Source organism: Entelurus aequoreus, linkage group LG20 (genome assembly GCF_033978785.1).
Source record: "Entelurus aequoreus isolate RoL-2023_Sb linkage group LG20, RoL_Eaeq_v1.1, whole genome shotgun sequence".
NCBI lineage: Eukaryota > Metazoa > Chordata > Actinopteri > Syngnathiformes > Syngnathidae > Entelurus > Entelurus aequoreus.
The window spans coordinates 21,729,104-21,751,603 of record NC_084750.1 but is presented as its reverse complement, the minus strand read 5'-3'; the positions used below and the strand labels follow the sequence as shown (position 1 = coordinate 21,751,603).

The window sequence follows — 22,500 nt, the reverse complement described above, 5'->3', positions numbered from 1 at the left end:
CATCAAAGATGGACTGATACAAAGTGGAAAAGTGTTCTGCGGTCTGACGAGTCCACATTTCAAATTGTTTTTGGAAACTGTGGACGTCGTGTCCTCCGGACCAAAGAGGAAAAGAACCATCCGGATTGTTATAGGCGCAAAGTTGAAAAGCCAGCATCTGTGATGGTATGGGGGTGTATTAGTGCCCAAGACATGGGTAACTTACACATCTGTGAAGGCACCATCAATGCTGAAAGGTACATACAGGTTTTGGAGCAACATATGTTGCCATCCAAGCAACGTTACAATGGACGCCCCTGCTTATTTCAGCAAGACAATGCCAAGCCACGTGTTACATCAACGTGGCTTCATAGTAAAAGAGTGCGGGTACTAGACTGGCCTGCCTGTAGTCCAGACCTGTCTCCCATTGAAAATGTGTGGTGCATTATAAAGCCTAAAATACCACAACGGAGACCCCCGGACTGTTGAACAACTCAAGCTGTACATCAAGCAAGAATGGGAAAGAATTCCACCTGAGAAGCTTAAAAAATGTGTCTCCTCAGTTCCCAAATGTTTACTGAGTGTTGTTAAAAGGAAAGGCCATGTAACACAGTGGTGAACATGCCCTTTCCCAACTACTTTGGCACGTGTTGCAGCCATGAAACTCTAAGTTAATTATTATTTGGCAAAAAAAAATAAAGTTTATGAGTTTGAACATCAAATATCTTGTCTTTGTAGTGCATTCAATTGAATATGGGTTGAAAAGGATTTGCAAATCATTGTATTCCGTTTATATTTACATCTAACACAATTTCCCAACTCATATGGAAACGGGGTTTGTATTTTTTTTTTTTTTTTACAGCCTAAGTGCACTAGTGAGCCACGGATGAGGAGATGCTGCTCCGTCATTGATTGAAGTAAAGTGTGAATGTCATTAAAACAGTTAGCTCCACCTTTTGACACTTCTTCCACTCCCGTCCTTGCACGCTACACCGCTACAACAAAGATGACGGGGAGAAGACGATGACAAAGGTGAGCCACGTAAATAAGACCGCCCACAAAGAAATGCTTCAAATTTTTTGAAAAAAATCATAATATGACTCCCTTTATGCGCCTTATAATCCGGTGCGCCTTTTGTATGAAAAAACACCTGAATACACCCGCTCATAGGCAGTGCGCCTTATAATCCGGTGCGCCTTATGGTCCAGAAAATACGGTATAGATTCCCCTGGAATCGATTAAGAACCGGTACAAATAAAAATCGCGATTAATTTGGGTTTTTTTTGACACCCCTACCATTTTGGGCAGAAGAATTTGAAGAAGAAGAAGTAATACAAACTAAGGTCAACAATAACAAACTTAAGTTACGCCGTGAAAATGGAATAAGAAAAGACAATTTGCATATTAAAAATGGATAAAATAGGTACAGTATTAAGGAGACGCAGCTGTACCTTAAGTGTAACATCAATTAAGAACCGGTACAAATAAAAATCACGATTAATTTGTTTTTTTTTGACACCCCTACCATTTTGGGCAGAAGAATTTGAAGAAGTAATACAAACTAAGGTCAACAATAACAAACTTAAGTTACGCCGTGAAAATGGAATAAGAAAAGACAATTTGCATATTAAAAATGGATAAAATAGGTACAGTATTAAGGAGACGCAGCTGTACCTTAACGTCGACTACTATGTTGCCTCACTCTGAGAGATGTTTGCTCCCAGTATGGAATGTGCAACTTCAGCATTCAGCAAATGAATGAACAAACTGAATGAAAAATCACCGGCCGGAATGGGAGCTCATCTCGTTGCCAGATGTCTTGCCTGTCAAGTCAAATATTAACTGGAGCAAAGACAAATACAGAAGGTAAGGCGCGGCCCGGCCTGTCTGACATAGACGGATAGCTGCGATGGGTGGGGAGCGCGGTGAGAACATTACGGCGAGAAAAGACGGCGGCAGAAGTTGCGTGTCCTCATGCCAGTTGTGCTGCTGATGGTTTGAGTGAGGATGAAGCCATAAAACCCGTCCTGGTTCACACCTGCACTTTTGACTCAATCACTACAAGAAATAATCAATCCAATTCTTTGCATAAAACACAAATATTTACCACTAGTTTGAAGCCCTTCTATCATGTCCTTGTCTAAGATGCGGCTGTTGTTTGTATAAACCGTTCAAACACGGCTATAAAAGCTTTAGAGCACCGGTGTCAAACTCAAGGCCCGGGGGCCAAATCTGGCCCGCCACATTATTTTATGTGGCCCGCGAAAGCCTGGAAATAATATGCGTTAATAAAATGCTTAATCTTTTCCTGTTAAATATATTTGTTTTCTTTCCCTTTTGACATTAAAAATAATGTACTGCAAGCAATTGCATATCTTTTAAAATTCAATATTATCAAAATCAAAATATGACATCATCTAGTATTCCAAAAATAAAAATAAATACTGTACTTAATTATCTGCTTGACTTATGATTTCAAAACAAATTATCAATCAAATGGTGGACTGCAAAATTGACAATAGATTTTACGTAGTTTTCTTTTTACCGTAAAATTTAACTTTGGTACTGTTTTTTTCCATATACAGTAAGGCACTAAAACATTAAAAAAACTAACACAAAAACCCCATTAAAACAAGATTTTACGGTAAAAAAACAAAAAACTGTCAACTCTATTGCTTGAATTTTACTGCTAAAAACAGTGGTATTGTTTCTCCATTCCATTCATTCCATTTTTATATGCTGTAAACTGCTTTAACTGTAAAATTCTGGTGACTGAGCTGCCAGTTTTTAAAGTAAAAAAAATAAAAAAAATTGCAGCTTATGTAAAAAAATATATTGTTAATGTATTATATAAAGGACTGCAACAACTAATCGATTAAATCGCTTATAAAAATAGTTGGCGATTAATTTAGTCATCGATTCGTTGGATCTATGCTATGCGCATGCGCAGAGGCAACTTATTTTATTTATTTATTTTTTTCTTATAAACCCTTATTTATAAACTGCAACATTTACAAACAGCTGAGAAACAATAATAAAAATAAGTATGGTGCCAGTATGCAGTTTTTTTTCCCAATAAAATACTGGAAAGGATAGAAATGTAGTTTGTCTCTTTTATCCGATTATTAATCGATTAATCGAAGTAATAATCGACAGATTAATCGATAATCAAATTAGTTGTTAGTTGCAGCCCTACTCACAAGTATAAAACTGCTTTTTTAAAGTAATAATTCCTTATTTCAAGCATGAAAAAAAAAAATCATGACTTAGACACAATTGTGTCTCATAATTAAAACAGATGACAGCCAAATGGACTTTGCTGTTTTATTTTCAATGAAACAATAGAAAACACGTACTCATATAGTAGTACAGTTGGCACAGTACAGTAAACTGACAGTTAATATTTAAACATTTAACATTTCAAACTATTTTGAACAGAAATAGTACACGCACATTCAGATTAATTCTTCAAAATTACAATTAACATTTTTGTATATATGCGCACTAATTGACTGAAAGAGCACGCACTTGGCGCGATGATGTCATGTTGTCGATGGGAAAATGCCTTTTTAGACAATATGATTTGCCTGAGCGGCTAGTAGACCCCGAGAGTAACAAGCGGTTGCCTTGTTGCCTTTCCATTAAGAACAATAAACTCATTTTTAGTATAAGTTTGCTGGTTTCAAGAAATGTAATGCCGAGCGCATATCATTATGTCAAGATAATGGCACTAGCATTTACTCCATTTAAGAATATTTTTCAACATATTGAGCAAAAAGGTCTCTTTTTTTTCTACTAAGAAAAGTGCACTTGTTATTAGTGAGAATATTCTTATTTTAAGGTATTTTTAGCTTCATTGAAGTTAGCTAATTTTAATAGTTTTGGAAAGTCTTCACAAGCCAAATTTTCTTGTTCTATTGGCAGATAATTTTGCTTACCGGTAGTTCCAATAAAATACCCCTCATTTTTGTATTTTTTTTTCTTGTTTTTGAACACTGCCTTTTTGCAGTGTGTTGTTTGTACAAACCGTTTAAACACGGCTATAAAAACTTTAGAGTATTACTTGCAACATTTGTGACACTCCTTTTGTGCGGAGGCGTATTAAAAAAAGCCAGATCGGAGTATCTGGTTCTACCGCTTGCAGGTTTCCCAACACTTTCCTTCAGAAACATCCCATCGTCATTGCGCTCGGAATAGCAAGTGCCATTTGCTAAAACTGTTAAAACATGCCCCGGAGTCTTAACAGGAGACTTCACACAGATGTGCCAATGATAAGTATGATTTAGAGGGGTGTTTAAAACAGTTAACCAAAAAAAAATGGGACGCTTGCATGCAAGAGCTCTTGCAAGTCTTAACGTGTCCCGTTTTAATGCAATTTCGTGACGCTAATCAGTTTAACAAGCAGTATAGCGTTTTGACATGATACTTAACATCCTGAGATGTATCGTCCTTGGCAGCTGACCTTTGTTTTACGCCAAGAGTCACGCATTTCAGGGACTTTTTTGTAACTGAGCTACTGTGTGGAACAATTTCTCTTGTGGATCATTAAAGTTTGTCTAAGTCTAAGAAAAATATCCCTGTATGCCTGTTTGGGGGTGTAGGGATTGTGTTTTTGTTGTGTTCTTGGTCCATGCATTGTGCATTCGTATGTGTATTATTTTCTATAATTGTGTTTTTTTCTGAAGTGGCAGCTGATTGCATCAGCTCTGTGCTCTCTTAATGTCTTTCGTAGCCTTTACATTATTTAATGTTTCCCTTTTGTTTTCATGTGTTTTGTGGGACTTTTTGTGTCTGCACTGCAACCACACAATTTCGGCATTGTGGAATAAATAAGGTCTATCCTGTCCCATGTCTACCGCAGAGGACGTCATTGTATTGCCTGAGCCCTGACGAAGCTTGGGTGTTACTGGAATGTGAGCTTAGTGGTTTGCCTAAGTTGGCCGAGTATTCAAATGAGCAAGACTTAGAGCAGGGGTCACCAACGCGGTGCCCGTAAGGACCAGATGAGTAGCCCGCTGGCCTGTTCTTAAAAATAGCTCAAATAGCAGCACTTACCAGTGAGCTGCCTCTATTTTTAAAATTGTATTTATTTACTAGAAAGCTGGTCTCGCTTTGCTCTACATTTTTAATTCTAAGAGAGACAAAACTCAAATAGAATTTGAAAATCCAAGAAAATATTTTAAAGACTTGGTCTTCACTTGTTTAAATAAATGCATTATTTTTTTTCCTTTGCTTCTTATAACTTTCAGAAAGACAGTTTTAGAGAAAAAATACAACCTTAAAAATTATTTTAGGATTTTTAAACACATATACCTTTTTACCTTTTAAATTCCTTCCTCTTCTTTCCTGACAATTTAAATCAATGTTCAAATAAATGTATTGTTTTTATTGTAAAGAATAATAAATACATTTTAATTTAATTCTTCATTTTAGCTTCTGTTTTTTCGACGAAGAATATTTGTGAAATATTTCTTCAAACTTATTATGATTAAAATTCCAAAAAAATATTCTGGCAAATCTAGAAAATCTGTAGAATCAAATTTAAATCTTATTTCAAAGTCTTTTGAATTTCTTTTAACATTTTTGTTCTAGAAAATCTAGAAGAAATAATGATTTGTCTTTGTTATAAATATAGCTTGGTCCAATTTGTTATATATTCTAACAAAGTGTAGATTGGATTTTAACCTATTTAAAACATGTCATAAAAATTCTAAAATTAATCTTAATCAGGAAAAATTACTAATGATGTTCCATAAAAAGATTCGAATTAGCTAGTTTTTCTCCTTTTTTTCGGTTGAATTTTGAATTTTAAAGAGTCGAAATTGAAAATAAACTGTTTCAAAATGTAATTGTCATTTTTTCCGTGTTTTCTCCTCTTTTAAACCGTTCAATTAAGTGTAAATATCATTAATTATTAATAATAACAGAGTTAAAGGTAAATTGAGCAAATTGGCTATTTCTGGCAATTTATTTAAGTGTGTATCAAACTGGTAGCCCTTCGCATTAATCAGTACCCAAGAAGTAGCTCTTTGTTTCAAAAAGGTTGGTGACCCCTGACTTAGAGAAAGCATGCTCTGAGAGATGATTAGTGGACCCCCTCTGCCGACTGCTGTCCGAGGGCCCGATGTTTCAATCATTGTAGGTTGATTAGAGAAGGAATCTGGATTATCTCTACGATTGGTATGCTCGTTTGATGAATGATGGTAATACTCACATAGGCATCTGGGAAGGCTCTGTATTTTACGTGCCTCTCTGGCTCAGGTGCCTGGACTTGAGACCCCCTGGACAGGTTGTTTTGGGTCGGCAAGTTCTTCTGGGTGCCCACTGGGATGGAATCCTGACTGAAGCTCCTCTGCAGAGTAGGGGTGCTCAGTACATGGGTGCTCAGTGCATGGGTGCTCAGTGCATGGGTGCCCAGTGCATGGGTGCTCAGTGCATGGGTGCCCAGTGCATGGGTGCTCAGTGCATGGGTGCTCAGTGCCTGGGTGCCCAGTGCATTGGGTCCCATCCCCTGACCCAAAGTCTGCCCAAACTTAGATACGGAGGACTCTGTGGTGGGGAACAACCTGTGATGTTCCAAGGAAGTGGAGGGGCTGATGAGGCTGCTGGAAGGTGGCGTGGTGCTGCTTTGCAGCGATGGCCGACCCAAGCGACTGCTGAGGTCATCAGCTCCAGCCGAGAAGCCTGACGAGGGTGTGGAGCTCATGAGGAAAGATACGCGTTCAAAGCGAGAACCCGGTGAGTCTGTTGTGGTGTTGACTTCACTGAGCTCCTTAAGTAGACTGGACGAGCCAAAACTTGGCATGGAACCGGTGCGGGCCACTGGTTGATGGACTTTGCCGTTTTCCTGTTGGTGATCCATAGAGGAAGAGCGGTAATTGGCGAAGATGACGCTGGTGTCCAGGCGAGAGCCTGCAGATTGTCCGTTGGAATCGTCGGAAGTGTTGGAGGATTGCCTCATGACAACACTTCTGGTGGCTGATGCTCGGTTGGGGCTGATGGGCGCGGCTCTCGTCCCAGGCAGATCCTGTTGATACAAAAACTTGGTCAGAGTTGAGCCTTTGAAATAGCTAAAGTTAACCTAAAAACATGTTTTCTTAATTTCTCTCAAGCTGCTGTGCCCCTACTGAAGTCATCTGGCACAGCCTAGGGTAGGCATGCCTCACACTTTAGGGGTCTCTCATTCAATTTGAAGATAGAGTCGGGGTGAGCACAATGATTCACGTTTTAACCACTAGACTACACTTGTTAACTACTTCTACCAGCAGCTATATGGACTCTTGAGTTATGATAGGCCTTATCATTATGAATGTAAAAAAATAATGTAAACATATCATATTTTGACACTGTTGAGATGCTGTGGAGTCACTTTGGCTTGCTTACAGAAAGTTGCTTTTTGTGTTGCCCAACGTGTGTTTGTTGTGCTGTAATTTTGGGGTCTGCACTATTGTTAGTGTTCTTTCTAGTAGGATTCAAGAATGAGATAATATATTTGGTTGTTAGCCACCCAGGATGCATGGGGCACTATTAAGGCTGGAAAGATGCTCCCACGCCATGTAGCTTGCGTGATTGACGCCGGCTGGCTCCTCCCCCTCTGGAGCATATTTCAGCCTTTACACTGAACTATGAAAGTAGGAAAAGGACCACAAGATATGGGCCTGCCATCAACAAAATATGGGTCAGCGGTCAACAAACTATGGGCCTGCGATCAACAAAATATGGGCTTTCGGGCCACACATTATGAGCCGGCGGACCACAAATTATGGGCCTGCAGTGGGGCACAAAATATGGGCCAGTGGTCAACAAACTATGGGCCTGCAGTCAAGAAAATATGGGCCTGCGGACCCCCACACATGAGCCGGCGGACCACAAATTATGGGCCTGTGGAGGGGGAACACAAAATATGGGTCAGCGGTCAACAAAATATGGGCCTGCGAGCCACACAAATTACGAGCCTGTGGGCCACAAATTATGGGCCTGTGGGCCCCAAATTATGGGCCTGCAGGCCCAAATAATGGGCCTGTGGACCCAAATAATGGGCCTGTGGAGTATGGGTCAGTGGTCAGCAAACTATGGGCCTGCAGTCAAGAAAATATGGGCCTGCGGGCAACACATTATGAGCCGGCGGACCACAAATTATGGGTTTGTGGAGGGGGAACACAAAATATGGGTCAGCGGTCAACAAAATATGGGCCTGCGAGCCACATAAATTACGAGCCTGTGGGCCACAAATTATGGGCCTGTGGACCCCAAATTATGGGCCTGTGGACCCCCAAATTATGGGCCTGTGGAGTATGGGTCAGTGGTCAACAAACTATGGGCCTGTAGTCAAGAAAATATGGGCCTGCGGGCCACACATTAAGAGCCGGCGGACCACAAATTATGGGTTTGTGGAGGGGGAACACAAAATATGGGTCAGCGGTCAACAAAATATGGGCCTGCGAGCCACATAAATTACGGGCCTGTGGGCCCCAAATTATGGGCCTGTGGACCCCAAATTATGGGCCTGTGGAGGGGGAACACAAAATATGGGTCAGCGGTCAACAAAATATGGGCCTGCGAGCCACATAAATTATGAGCCTGTGGGCCACAAATTATGGGCCTGCAGTCCACAAAATATTGGCCGGTAACCACAAAATATGGGCCTGTAAGGGGCTCACAGGCCACTATTTGAGACTCCTGGTTTAAAGAGATCATATATAAAAATACAGAAATTTGGTTAATTCCATTTTAACTGTCACTGAGACTTTGAGTTGACTTGTTGTCAACTTGTGCTGCCGGTTCTGACTAAAGGAAGTGCACCTATTATGCCCAAAGCTAATTTTCTGTTGATAGAGCAAAGAGAAGAAAATTCAAATGTAATACCTTCTTCATTAACTCCATTGGTGATCGTGTGTCTCTAGTGGAGCTTTTCTTCAGGCCCAGGTTAGGAGGTAGAGTGTAAATTCCATTGAGGGCCTCAGCAGTTGTGCCGGCCTGCATCTTATTCGTGGGACTGGAGACGTCAGAGGTGACGGGGCTGGGGACCTCTTCGCCAATCGGGGGCAGAGCGGAATGGAGGACCGGCGGCGGTCCCCGCATACTCATGCCCCTCGGCCTCAGCTGGGGCCCCATGCTCTTCAGCGTGTCCTTCAGGGTCTCCATGTCGTACTGGTGGGATGCGTCTGTGTCGGGGGAGGCCGGGGGCGTGTAGGAGGCCGCCGGGTCGTCGAGCTCCACGAGCGTGGCCTTAAAGACTCCAGTAAAACAGGATGCGTCTGGGTCGTCTGCAGAGAAGCCAAAAACAGAAAGCGAGTGTGAGTCCCTGCATGATTAATTCTCTCTGCCTCTCCCTCCCACTGTTTCTTTCTTTCACCTGCAGCTGCAGAAGACTCCTCCCGTCTCAAAGAGCTCCGCCCCCAGTCACCTTCCGGCTCTCTGGCCAGCTCGCTCTGAGTTTTGCTGCCAGTGTAGCTGTATGACGTGGCCTCAGGGAAGACAGAGGAGGAGTAGATGCTGGAGGAGGTGTCAGACAGTCTGTATTTCAGAGTGTCAAATGGTTCTTCTCTTTTAGATGCATATCTGGAGGCACTATCAGTTGAATTCTTCCAGTCATACTCTGAGCCAAGACTTGTCCCATTTGACTCTGCTCTGTTGAAGTCCACACTACCCTGTGTGGCGGCATTGCCAGTCTCACGCACCAGGGATACTTTACGGATTCCGTAACGAGATTCGTTAAGTTGATCTGGAGGCACATTTCTCATGGAGAGTGTGGTGCTCAGGCTGCTGTAGCCTGTATTCATTTTGTCATCGGATTCTTGGTCGGCGTTTGTCTTGGGTTCTTCGGAAGTAGAGGTTTCCGAGGCGGCTGCGAGGCACCTGGAGAAACAAGTTGAAAATGAAAAGGTCTTTAATTGTTGTATTAATTATTTTAATGACGGTATGTGACACATGCTCCAATGTGCTGGGTGTGGTGATTATAAAATGCCAACACAAGAACTGAACACTTCTTGAAAATGGAACAGCTTGCTGATGGATAGACCATGTTCCCTCGATTGTCGCGGGGGCTTTGTTTCGGAACCCCCGGTGGTAGATGAATTTCCGTGAAGTAGGAACACCACAGTGTTTCCCACAAATTTATTTATTTGTGGCAGCCCGCCACAAAAGAATTACGTCCGCCACAAATACAAAAAAAAAAAAAAAAAAAAAAAAAAAAATATTTTAAAATAAATAATAAAAAATCTTTTTTTTTTTTTTTTTTTTTTTTTTGGTCCTGTCCAGCTTCTCAGGCAAATCATATAGTAGATGTAGATGCCCATATCGGCTGTTAAAATTTACTTTACAAAAGAGAAGTGTAGGATACTTCTCTTGTTGCCTGATTTGTATTTGACTTTATTAAATGTATTTATGTTATCATTTGGTGCAGCCGGGCCGGAGCAGGAGGGGATAGAAAGAGAGGAAAAAAGAAGACAGAGGGGGACATTGTGGGGACAAGAGGGGGATTAGACAGAGAGACAAAAACAACACTAGCAAACACAACAACAACAACAACAGAGCAACATCAGCAAATACGACATGTACAAATATGATGGTAAAAGTAATAGCAAATAAGCAGTTAGCGAAAATAAAACATAATACAGAAATGACAATGAGCATTATTACACTACAAATGGAGCAATACAAATACCAATAGAAATAGCGCTATTGATAATGAACAATACCAATACTTTACCTTTATTATCAACAATACAGTTGTTCAAATGCAACAATACATATACCTGTACGTAATGATAACTTGAGATACGAAAGAATGCAGAAAAATGGAGGGGAAGAAAGAGAAGCAACCTACATTAACCTTGTAGATTGTTATAGTAATAATAGGTTAAGCTTCGTCAGTGAGCTCTTTGCTCAGTGGATCAGATGTTTGATGAAGCTCTGTGTCTATCTACCACCACTACTGTTTTCTGTTTATTTGTTACTGACTGTGGCAGGACACCTCTGCCTCTGTTTCACTTTATGTTGCTGGTAAATAATATGGTTGTAGTAGTAGGCTAAAGTTAAATTATTTAGTATGCACTAATTAAAGGGGCAGAGCTTTAAGAGACATTTTAGCTCTTATATCTTATAAGATATATTTTTTGTAAGAACCACAATTAATAAATATATTTCAGTGAATTACTTATTGTTCAAATCTGTATATAAATATGTACATAAAGTGTTGTAATTATATTGTAAAATGGATGGATGGATGGATGGATGGACGTTTAAAACAAAACTGTTATTATTAATTAGTAAGTATACATTTTTTGAGCCTTTTTAGAGAAAATCATATCATTGTAGTAAATTATGCAAATTACTCGATGATGTCATGGTGACCACGCCCATAGCCACGCCCCCACCGCCACAGGTATCTTGGCAGTTTATGGGAAACACTGCACCATCTATTTTTTTATATGAATATTACCTGTATATGCCCGCACATTTATAAACACTCCTTATGTGCTCTAATATGGGTTTGTACATCGGACATCCATAGGAATCAGGTCTTACATTTCCAATTCTCCCGGAACCGTCCTAATTTTGAGAAGTTGACTCCTATTTTCAATGCTCAGTCCACCAACCGGAAGAAATAGCTGCCACAGAGGTGGCTGAAAAAGCTAACTACTAATAACAATAACAAAAAATAAACTACATTTCTTAAAAGTATTATCACTGGGGAATGAGGGTAACCATGTTACACACAGAGGAAGAGCAAGCACACTCAAGCAAGCTAATTGCTAAGCTTGCCGCTAACTTAGCTTGAACACAAGAAATAAATGCTTAGTAATCTCTAAGAATTGTAGACGGAACCGTGTTACAGCAGAAAGTAAACATCTATTAACAGGACAAAGCAAGTAAATTAGAGTCTAGACCAGGGGTCAGCAACCCGCGGCTCTAGAGCCGCATGCGGCTCTTTAGCACCACCCTAGTGGCTCCCTGGACCTCTTTCAGAGATGTGTGAAAATGGAAAAGGTGAAGAAAGAAAATATATTTTTTGTTTTAATATATTTTCTGTAGGAGAACAAACATGACACAAACCTTCCTAATTGTTAGAAATCCCACTGTTTATGTTATACATGCTTCACTGATGAGAGTATTTGGCAAAAACCGTTCTGTCCTACTAATTTCAGCGTTCCTTGAACTCATCGTAGTTTGTTTGCATGTACAACTTTCTCCGACACTGCAACAAAAAGACATGTTTTTTTGCCACTCCTTCTTTGTCTCATTTTGTCCACCAAACGTTTTATGCTGTGCGTGAATGCACAAAGGTGAGCTTTGTTGATGTTGTTGATTTGCTGGAGTGCTTATCAGGCATATTTGGTGAATCCATGACTGCAAGATAATCAATGCTAACATGCTATTTAGGCTAGCTGTATGTACATAGTGCATCATTATGCCTCGTTTGGAGATATATTTGAGCTCGTTTAATTTCCTTTACTTATTTTCCCTGTATTTAATTTATATTTGCATGTCTCATGACACATTATCTGTATGTAATGAGGCTGCATTTGTCATAGTTGTTTGTGTGCCATGTTGTTCCAGACCACAGCAAACGTTACCCAGCTTGCAAAGATTGTAATGAATCCATTAGAAGAAGACAGCCTGCCGTTTCCTTTTAACTTGGACTCACACATCTATACCTTTGGTAATTCTGAGCCTGTAATTACCAGAAGTTATCTCATCCTGTGAGAAGCCTCCATTTTACTAATGATTTCCAATGTTGCAAAAATGTGTAGGATAGAAATTAAAATACAACATTTCTGTCAACGAAGATTTGCGTCAGCCTTCGATAGTAGGCTAATATAGCTAATATAGAAACTTACATCATGTGATGCCTTCATTATAACACTTATACAAGGCTTTTAGTTTTTTGCGGCTCCAGACAGATATTATTTTTATATTTTTGGTCCAATATGGCTCTTTCAACATTTTGGGTTGCCAACCCCTGGTCTAGACTATGGCTATTCAATCAAGTTGTTTTTGGGGCTACACTTCCGGAAAACTATGGACCGAGGTGCCGGACTACTCCCTTCACGACTAGCCTTATTTTATATACCGGTATGTACACTACCGTTCAAAAGTTTGGGGTCACCCAAACAATTTTGTGGAATATCCTTCATTTCTAAGAACAAGAATAGACTGTCGCGTTTCAGATGAAAGTTCTCTTTTTCTGGCCACTTTGAGCGTTTAATTGACCCCACAAATGTGATGCTCCAGAAACTCAATCTGCTCAAAGGAAGGTCAGTTTTGTAGCTTCTGTAACGAGCTAAACTGTTTTCAGATGTGTGAACATGATTGCACAAGGGTTTTCTAATCATCAAATAGCCTTCTGAGCCAATGAGCAAACACATTGTACCATTAGAACACTGGAGTGATAGTTGCTGGAAATGGGCCTCTATACACCTATGTAGATATTGCACCAAAAACCAGACATTTGCAGCTAGAATAGTCATTTACCACATTAGCAATGTATAGAGTGTATTTCTTTAAAGTTAAGACTAGTTTAAAGTTATCTTCATTGAAAAATAAGGACATTTTAATGTGACCCCAAACTTTTGAACGGTAGTGTATATAAACATTTGATTTTGGTGTATTTATTTTTGTCAAAGTTGCAGGAGCACTAATGCTGTTTTAAGGAAAAGATCATCTCTATGAGAGCACTCATAGAAGTAGTATTTTTAAGAATCTGGTGCAAAAGTGTGAATCTCTGTATTTTTTTTAAACCAAACTCACAGGCCAAATGATGCAAAAGAGAGGACCTAAAATGCAACCTTGAGGAACACCACTGGTATAACTAAAAACGTTGAACAAACGACTACTGACTGCATCATCAGCAACCCCTCAGTATGTAAATCACAAGTTTGAACCCCAGGTTTCTATGTTTGCTAGCAGGTTTAAAAGGTTAAAGCAAGGATCTACCTATGTGTTTACAGTGGTCCCAAATTCCCTTTAAAAATCAGGAGAACTCTTGTGTTTTTAGGAATTTGCAGCAGAAATGTTTGTCTCACAAATTAGGAACTGATATATACAGATGGTATCACTTACCCGCGGGGCGCCAAATGAATAGCTCTGGTCTGGACAGAGGGTAATGTAACAACTAGTGTTGGGCTGCTTTGTTGCCGTTTCGCGGCCAGCATTATAAATCGGCAGTGTTGATACCAAGGGTAGTATCAGGATATGATCGATACTTGAGTGATTATGAATTTTTTGTTAATGTTTATAAACTCAGGAAAAATGACACCACAACTCTCGACGGTAAAAAAAACTAAGGTTTTCAACGATTAAAGGATTATAGTTTTTGTTTAGTTATCGTGTAGTGTTGAGTGTGTTCTGCTCAAAATATGTATATAATAAAAGGACGGCCTAGTCCAGGGGTCGGCAACCCAAAATTTTGAAAGAGCCATACTGGACCAAAAATTAAAAAAAAATTTGTCTGGAGCTGCAAAAAATTTAAAGCCTTATAAAAGTGTTATAATGAAGGCAACATATGATGTAAGTGTCTATACAGTATTAGCTATAATAGCGTACTATTAAAATGACCATGTGTTGCAGGCTGATAAAAATCTTTGTTGACAGAAATGTTGACATTTTATATTTATTTTACACATTTTTACAACATTAGAAAACATTACTAAAACAGAGGCTTTTCAAAGGGTGAGATAACTCCTGGAAAAGACTGGCTTAGAATGGCCAAAGTCAAAGAAGTGTGTGTTCAAGTTGAAGGAAACTGAAACTGCAAATAAAATGAGCTCAAATATACCTAAAATATGAGGCATAATGATGCAATATGTACATACAGCTAGCATAAATAGCATGTTAGCATCGATTAGCTTGCAGTCATGCAGTGACCAAATATGCCGGATTCACAGCATAAAAAGTTTGATGGACAAATAGAGACAAAGAAGGAGTGGCATAAAACACGTCTTTCTGTGGCAGCATCAAGGAAAGCTGTACATGTAAACCAACTATGGTGCGTTCAAGGACTTCCGAAATTAGTGGGACAAAATGGCGCGCGCCAAATACTCTCATCAGTAAAGCGTGTTTAATGTAAACAGTGGGATTTCTAACAATTAGGAAAGTTTGTGTCATGTTAGTCCTCCTACAAAAACCATATTAAAACAAAATATATATTTTTTCCTCATCTTTTTCCATTTTCAGCATAATGCATAGCGCTAAATGGTTGACTGAATAATTGTGTGAGTGAGCTTGATTTAAAATTGTGAACAATTTCATTGGTCCACCTTGACCCTTTCAACAATTTCTTTGGTCTGGTGTGGTGAGGCTGAATTTATTGCCAGTATGTGACACTTGTGAACCCGGACAAATCCGTAAATTAGCCGCAGCATTGTATAGAGCGCTAGGGTCAAAGCTTGAGGGGGAAAAAAGAGCCGATTAACAATGCTCAACCCTACTCTTGAAACACTTCATACACTCCCTGATATCGAAGTACATGTCAAACTACTTCCATAACGTAAATGACCGCCATAACCACAACACCAGGGGGAGCTCCACTAACCACGTTAAACCCAGATTCCGATCTAACAAAGGTCTTAACTCATTCTCCTTCTATGCCACATCAATATGGAATGCGCTCCCAACAGGTGTAAAAGTAAGTGCATCTCTACCTTCCTTCAAAACCGCACTAAAACAACACCTCCAGGCAACTACAACCTTAGACTAACACCCTCCCCCCACCACATCCCACCTCCCCGGATTGTAAATAGTCAAATGTATATACTTGTTCTTATGCTTTCTGAGCTCACTATGTTCACTGCTCGCTGTACATATCCTACCAAGTCAGACCTACACTGTTTCAATGTCCATTTCTCAGATTATATAATTGTTGATGACTGAAGTGCTGATATCAACCAAACCTAACCCCCCACCTCCACATCCCACCCCCCGGATTGTAAATATTGTAAATAATTCAATGTACACTACCGTTCAAAAGTTTGGGGTCACATTGAAATGTCCTTATTTTTGAAGGAAAAGCACTGTACTTTTCAATGAAGATAACTTTAAACTAGTCTTAACTTTAAAGAAATACACTCTATACATTGCTAATGTGGTAAATGACTATTCTAGCTGCAAATGTCTGGTTTTTGGTGCAATATCTACATAGGTGTATAGAGGCCCATTTCCAGCAACTATCACTCCAGTGTTCTAATGGTACAATGGGTTTGCTCATTGGCTCAGAAGGCTAATTGATGATTAGAAAACCCTTGTGCAATCATGTTCACACATCTGAAAACACTTTAGCTCGTTACAGAAGCTACAAAACTGACCTTCCTTTGAGCAGATTGAGTTTCTGGAGCATCACATTTGTGGGGTCAATTAAACGCTCAAAATGGCCAGAAAAAGAGAACTTTCATCTGAAACTCGACAGTCTATTCTTGTTCTTAGAAATGAAGGCTATTCCACAAAATTGTTTGGGTGACCCCAAACTTTTGAACGGTAGTGTATATACTTTGATGATTAACTTGTGTGATGACTGTATTATGCTGATAGTATATATTTGTACCATGAATTGATTAACGTGGACCCCGACTTAAACAAGTTGAAAAACTTATTCGGGTGTTACCATTTAGTGGTGAATTGTACGAAATATGTAGTGTACTGTGCAATCTACTAATAAAAGTCTCAATCAATCAATCAAAAACTGACTTTTTAAAATTAAACTTCAATGTGTACTCAGTTCTAAATGAGGTCAATGGTACTTTAAAATCCACAATGCACTGGGACCGCAGTTGGTGAACCGCAAAGTGGTGAGGTAACACTGTATAGAACTGAGTAACATGGGCAAAATGTATTTAATCTGATCAAAATTCAGAATAGAATGTTCCTGTGTACACAGACCTTGAAATTTTTTTTTTATCTGATTACGACGTGCATTTTTATGCATCACACCTTGAATCGGACTACTTTGACATGCGCAGCATCATACCATAAACGGAAAGATCTGTTATCGCCTGCGCTGTGGCGCCATCTTTTGGACGAGTTCGTTCTCTGTAGGTGCTGAAAGAAGCAATGACTTTGTGCATTTCTGCTTGTCCGACCATGTCGCTGTCATTTTTCCTTCTGTTCGCTACTTTTGTTTTCGCTCGTCTCGGTTTTAGAGCAACACACTCGACAGTGTATGACGCTACTTCTGTAGATGTTGAATGCGGGGAGGCGGCAGCAAGACAGTCACTTCATTCCGAGACAAGTAGATTTAGTTCCCCTGCATCACCAAAGTATAGCGGACGTCAAAGACGTGTGCGGTGAAGATCATTTCAACCTGAATTTCAGAACATGTGTTTTCATGCGCTACAAGCCGAATGATTTTTGCAGGGGCCGGCAATCCAAAACGTTGAAAGAGCTATATTGGACCAAAAATTTAAAAAATAAATCTGTCTGGAGCCGCAAAAAATTAAAAGCCTTATAAGAGTGTCATAATGAAGGCAACACATGATGCAAGTGTCTATATTAGCCTACTATCAAAGGCTGACGCAAATCTTCGTTGACAGAAATTTTTATTCTACGCATTTTTGCAACATTGGAAATTATTAGTAAAATGGAAGCTTCTCATAGGATGAGATAACTTCTGAAAATTACTGGCTTATAATGGCCAAAGGTATAGATGTGTGTCCAAGTTAAAGGAAACGGCAGGCTGTCTTCTTCTAATGGATTCATTACAATCTTTGCAAGCTGGGTAACGTTTGCTGTGGTCTGGAACAACATGGCACACAAACAACTATCAGAAATGCAGCCAATATTACATACAGATAATGTGTCATGAGACATGCAAATATAAATTAAATACACAGAGGACATAAGTAAATGATATTAAATTAGCTCAAATATACCTACAAACGAGGCATAATGATGCAATATGTACGTACAGCTAGCCTAAATAGGATGTTAGCATCGATTAGCTTGCAGTCATGGATTGACCAAATATGCCTGATAAGCACTCCAGCAAATCAATTAAATCAACAAAGCTCACCTTTGTGCATTCACGCACAGTATAAAACATTTGGTGGACAAACTGAGACAAAGAAGGAGTGGCATAAAACACGCCTTTCCGTGGCAGCATCGGAGAAAGTTGCACATGTAAACAAACTACAAGGAGTTCAAGGACTGCTGAAATTAGTAGGACAAAACGGTGCTTGCCATATACTGTCATCAGCGAAGCATGTTTAATATAAACAGTGGGATTTCTAACAATTAGGAAGGTTCGTGTCATGTTTGTCGTCCGACAGAAAATATATAAAAACAAAATACATATAAATATCTTTTTCCATTTTCACACATCTCGGAAAGAGGTCCAGGGAGCCACTATGGCTGAGCCCCGGACTATCGGGATAAACCACCCGTCTTGATCTGGACGTGTTTACATGAAGCATTTTTATTCCGGTTAGGTTTTTCGTCCGATTAAATGTGTCAAAGTGCCACGTCGCTAGTGATGCAAAAGGGACAACTGGGACAAGTTTAAACCCCAGTCTTAGAGCATACATAACAACAATGATTTCGTAATGGGAGGATCGTGGACTGTATGCATTGGCAACACCACGGTAAGCTTCTGTTGACTTTTATAAGGCTTCTGCAAGACCAGCGTGTGTTCACGCACCAGTTCAAAAAAAGAAAAACCACTCCAACCAAAGCTAAATAACAACTAAAAAGGTCTGCGACGCAAATATATTAACGTTAACATCAAATGAAACATGCTTCAGCCTGAATCCTCGGAAATTGTATGCCAAAATATGTTAGCTCGTCTTTTTGTTTAGGCAAAAAAATATATATATATTTTTTCTCCAACTTAATTACATGTGTAAAAGTCTTGGCTTCCGCAGACGACGACACGACAGAGCAATTAAAACTGCACACCTTTTACAGCGACAACGCAACGTTTTGTTTTCAACGAGAGGTGCACATGTTTGTAATAACCAACATGTCAATACACAGACTGAGAGCCTCAAGGTATTTGCAACAAGACCTGCATTATGCTCGCCTCGAACGCAATAACCTGACATTTTGAATATGAAATATGATAATGTTGAGATGACGGTGCTTAAACAAACTGTTTATAGCGGGGGTGTCTAACTCGTTTCCTTTGAGGGCCTCGTTGCAATAATGTCTGCTTTTTTAAACTTAATTGACATTATGCATGCAGGTAATAACCTGTGATTAATCATGATTAATCGAAATGCATATGCATTTGATTATTAGATGTTTTTAAGTATAACTTAAGCTTTAAAATCATAAATAAATGTGACATGCAGATATTTAACTATTTGTTTTTATCTCACAAAAATAGTTTTGCAATACAGTATATAATAATGTAATTGGCATGATCAGATAATATTAGAGTTTAAAATATGCATTTTTTTTTCTGTCAAAATTGAACGGACGAATGCATTTAGTAAAAAAAAGATATATAAAAAAAATAAGTATTTTATTGAAACCATTTTTTAAATAAATATTTATTTTTTTTATTTTTTTTAATTTAAAAATGTTTTTTTTATGTCTGTAATGATAATGTCAACGAGGGATTTTTAATCACTGCTATGTTGAAATTGTTACTAATATTGAGACTGTTGTTGATAATATTCATTTTTGTTTCACTACTTTTAGATTGTTCTGTGTCATGTTTGCATGTCCTCTCAATTGCTCTGTTTATTGCTATTCTGAATGTTGCTGGTTTTGGAATTGGATTGCATTATTGTGGTATTGTTGTGTATTGTTTTGTTTGATTGATTAATAAATAAATACATTAAAAAAATACAAAAAATTAAATAAAACAGAAACCAATTTTTTCCAGGCTTTCGCAGGCCACATAGAATGATGTAGCGGGCCAGAACTGGGCCCCCGGGCCTTGAGTTTCACACCTGTGGTTTATAGACTATATAATCCAGTTTCATTGTTACAAAACAGCCTTACAGCGCCTGTTTTTGTCATAACAGAAAATTAGGTTACATTTTCATATTTTCAATTACTTAAGTTACTTTGTGGAACTGATCTTATTTAGGGTGTAAGTGCAAAGTTTATTTGGTTGCCGTTGTCAACGTTGCATAGCTCAAATGATTTCCGAGTGTGTAATTTGTGTCTGCAAGCGGCGAAATAAAGGTATGTGTTGGCATATGTTTGGTGACGCCAATTAGTATTGTATGGCCTTGATGGGGGTCTTCGCTCTACTAAGAGCCACTGGAGTTTCCTATAGTAAACGGTTAAGGAGTTCCGTATTTTCCGGACCATAGGGCACACTGCCGATGAATGGTCAATTTTTTTTTCTTTTTTCATATATAAGGCGCACTGGATTATAGAGCGCATTGAAGGATTCATATTATTATTTTTTTTCCAAATGTACTTCCTTGTGGTCTACATAACATGTAATGGTGGTTCTTTGGTCAAAATGTTGCATAGATGTTTTACAGATCATCTTCAAGCCGCTTTCTGACAGTCGCTTCCGGATGCGCCGTTTTGTGGGCGGTCTTATTTACGTGGCTCACCTTCGACAGCGTCTTCTCCCCGTCATCTTTGTTGTAGCGGTGTAGCGTGCAAGGACGGGAGTGGAAGAAGTGTCAAAAGATGGAGCTAACCGTTTTAATGACATTCAGACTTTACTTAAGTCAATAACGGAGCAGCACCTCCTCATCCGTGGCTCACTAGTGCAACAACAACGCCGGAAATGTGTCCCGTGAAAAACCGTCCGACCGGAACTCTCTAATAACTAAAGTTCCTTGGGTGAATAAAGTTAACTCACTACACCGGTATGTTTCAGCGCTTTCATGGCGAGTTTACTGACAGATATAAGAAACAACTTTACACTACTTTATATTAGCCACGGACTACAAAGGGGAGGGGGGGGGGGGGTGGGGGGGGGCGGGGTTATTTACAGCTAGAATTCACCAACTTGAGTATTTCATATATATATATATATATATATATATATATATATATATATATATATATATATATATATATATATATATATATATATATATATATATATATATATATGATATATGTATGAAATACTTGACTTTCAGTGAATTCTAGCTATATATATATGTATATATATATATATATATATATATATACATATATATATTTATTTTATTTACATAAAAGAAATACTTGAATTTCAGTGTTCCGGTGGCTATCCATTAGATGGCAGTATTGTCCTGTTTAACTTCTCCGTTCATGATGAGTATATCATTTCGGCCACCGTGTTCAATGGAGAAGTCTGTTCTACATATTTAAAGGCAACATACACCTTCCCCTTCGAACTGTCCTGGATGAACTGAAATTCTTGTTTCCATTCGTTTTGGAACTTGCAAGCGTATTTCTTCATCTTGCTCGTCGACGGCGTCGCCATGTCTGTAACTTCCTCGTTCTTCTGCTCAGTCTCCTTGTTGTGTGCGCAGTTGTGCACGCTACTCTCTAAAAGCCCTAGATGTTATGACGTCATTGGGCAGGCAAGCTGTTATATTGTGGGAAAGCGGACGTGAGAACAGGCTGTCCCACTCAGTCTCAGGTCCGCATTGAGCTGGAGGGGGCGTGGCCTCCAGCTCCGGCTGAATACCGGGAGTTTGTCGGGAGAAAATCTCTGCCGGGAGGTTGTCGGGAGAGGCGCTGAATACCGGGATTCTCCCGCTAAAAACGGGAGGGTTGGCAAGTATGCCTTATAATCTGGTGCGTCCTAAAGTCCGGAAAATACGGTACATACAATTGTTTGAGAGTGCGGAAATATGACCACATCACCCCAATTCTGAAATCCCTTCACTGGCTTCCGGTTCCACTCAGGATTGAATTCAAGGTCTCCTTGCTAACCCACCAGTGCCTCCATGGAAATGCCCCCCTCTACCTCAAAGAACTACTCACCCTCAAATCCTCCACACGACACCTCCACTCCGGACAGGCTTACCTCCTCCAACCTCCGAGGACAAAGCTATAAACAATGGGAGACCAGGCTTTCTTCCTCCGCCGCTCCCAGTCTGTGGAACGCTCTCCCTGACCACCTGAGGGCACCACAGACTGTGGATGCTTTTAAAAAAGGCTGAAAAAGCCCTTCTTTTAAAAAAAAGCCTTTTTTTAGATATGTGCATACTAGCTATAACTATTTGGCTGTTCTAGTTTTTATTTTTATTTATTTCTTTATTATCTTTTTTTATTTATTTGATCTTTTTTTGTTAATACACTGTAGCACTTTGAGATTGTTTACTCAATATAAAGTGCTTTATACAAATAAAATCTATTATTATTATTATTATTATTGAGGAAAAACACCGTCAAAAGTACAAAATAACTAAACAATAGCAAATGCCTTCAAAGTCTTCATTTTTTTAAGAAAATAGAAATATCAATCTAACCACTCCAGCATTGATCATACACTGATATACAGGAGGTGGTTATCAGTTATCAGTCCTCATTATAGTGTGTCTTACCCTTCACACTGTATTTATCTGTACTTTATTATTCGGGTCTTGATATTTAACATTTTTCATTTGAGTTCTGGGAACT

At 39.2% G+C, this 22,500-nt stretch overlaps 1 protein-coding gene across 1 annotated transcript in view; it reads right to left on the bottom strand.

The window, feature by feature from the left end:
- The window catches only part of LOC133636407 (uncharacterized), a 180,996-nt gene that overhangs the window by 46,088 nt on the left and 112,408 nt on the right, over positions 1–22,500 (bottom strand). Inside the window, exons 5-7 of the mRNA XM_062030399.1 lie at positions 9,335–9,837; positions 8,845–9,245; positions 6,194–7,006 (exon numbers count right to left, since the gene is read on the bottom strand). Coding sequence (XP_061886383.1) covers positions 6,194–7,006; positions 8,845–9,245; positions 9,335–9,837 — 1,717 coding nt within the window. The remainder of the gene's footprint in view (positions 1–6,193; positions 7,007–8,844; positions 9,246–9,334; positions 9,838–22,500) is intronic.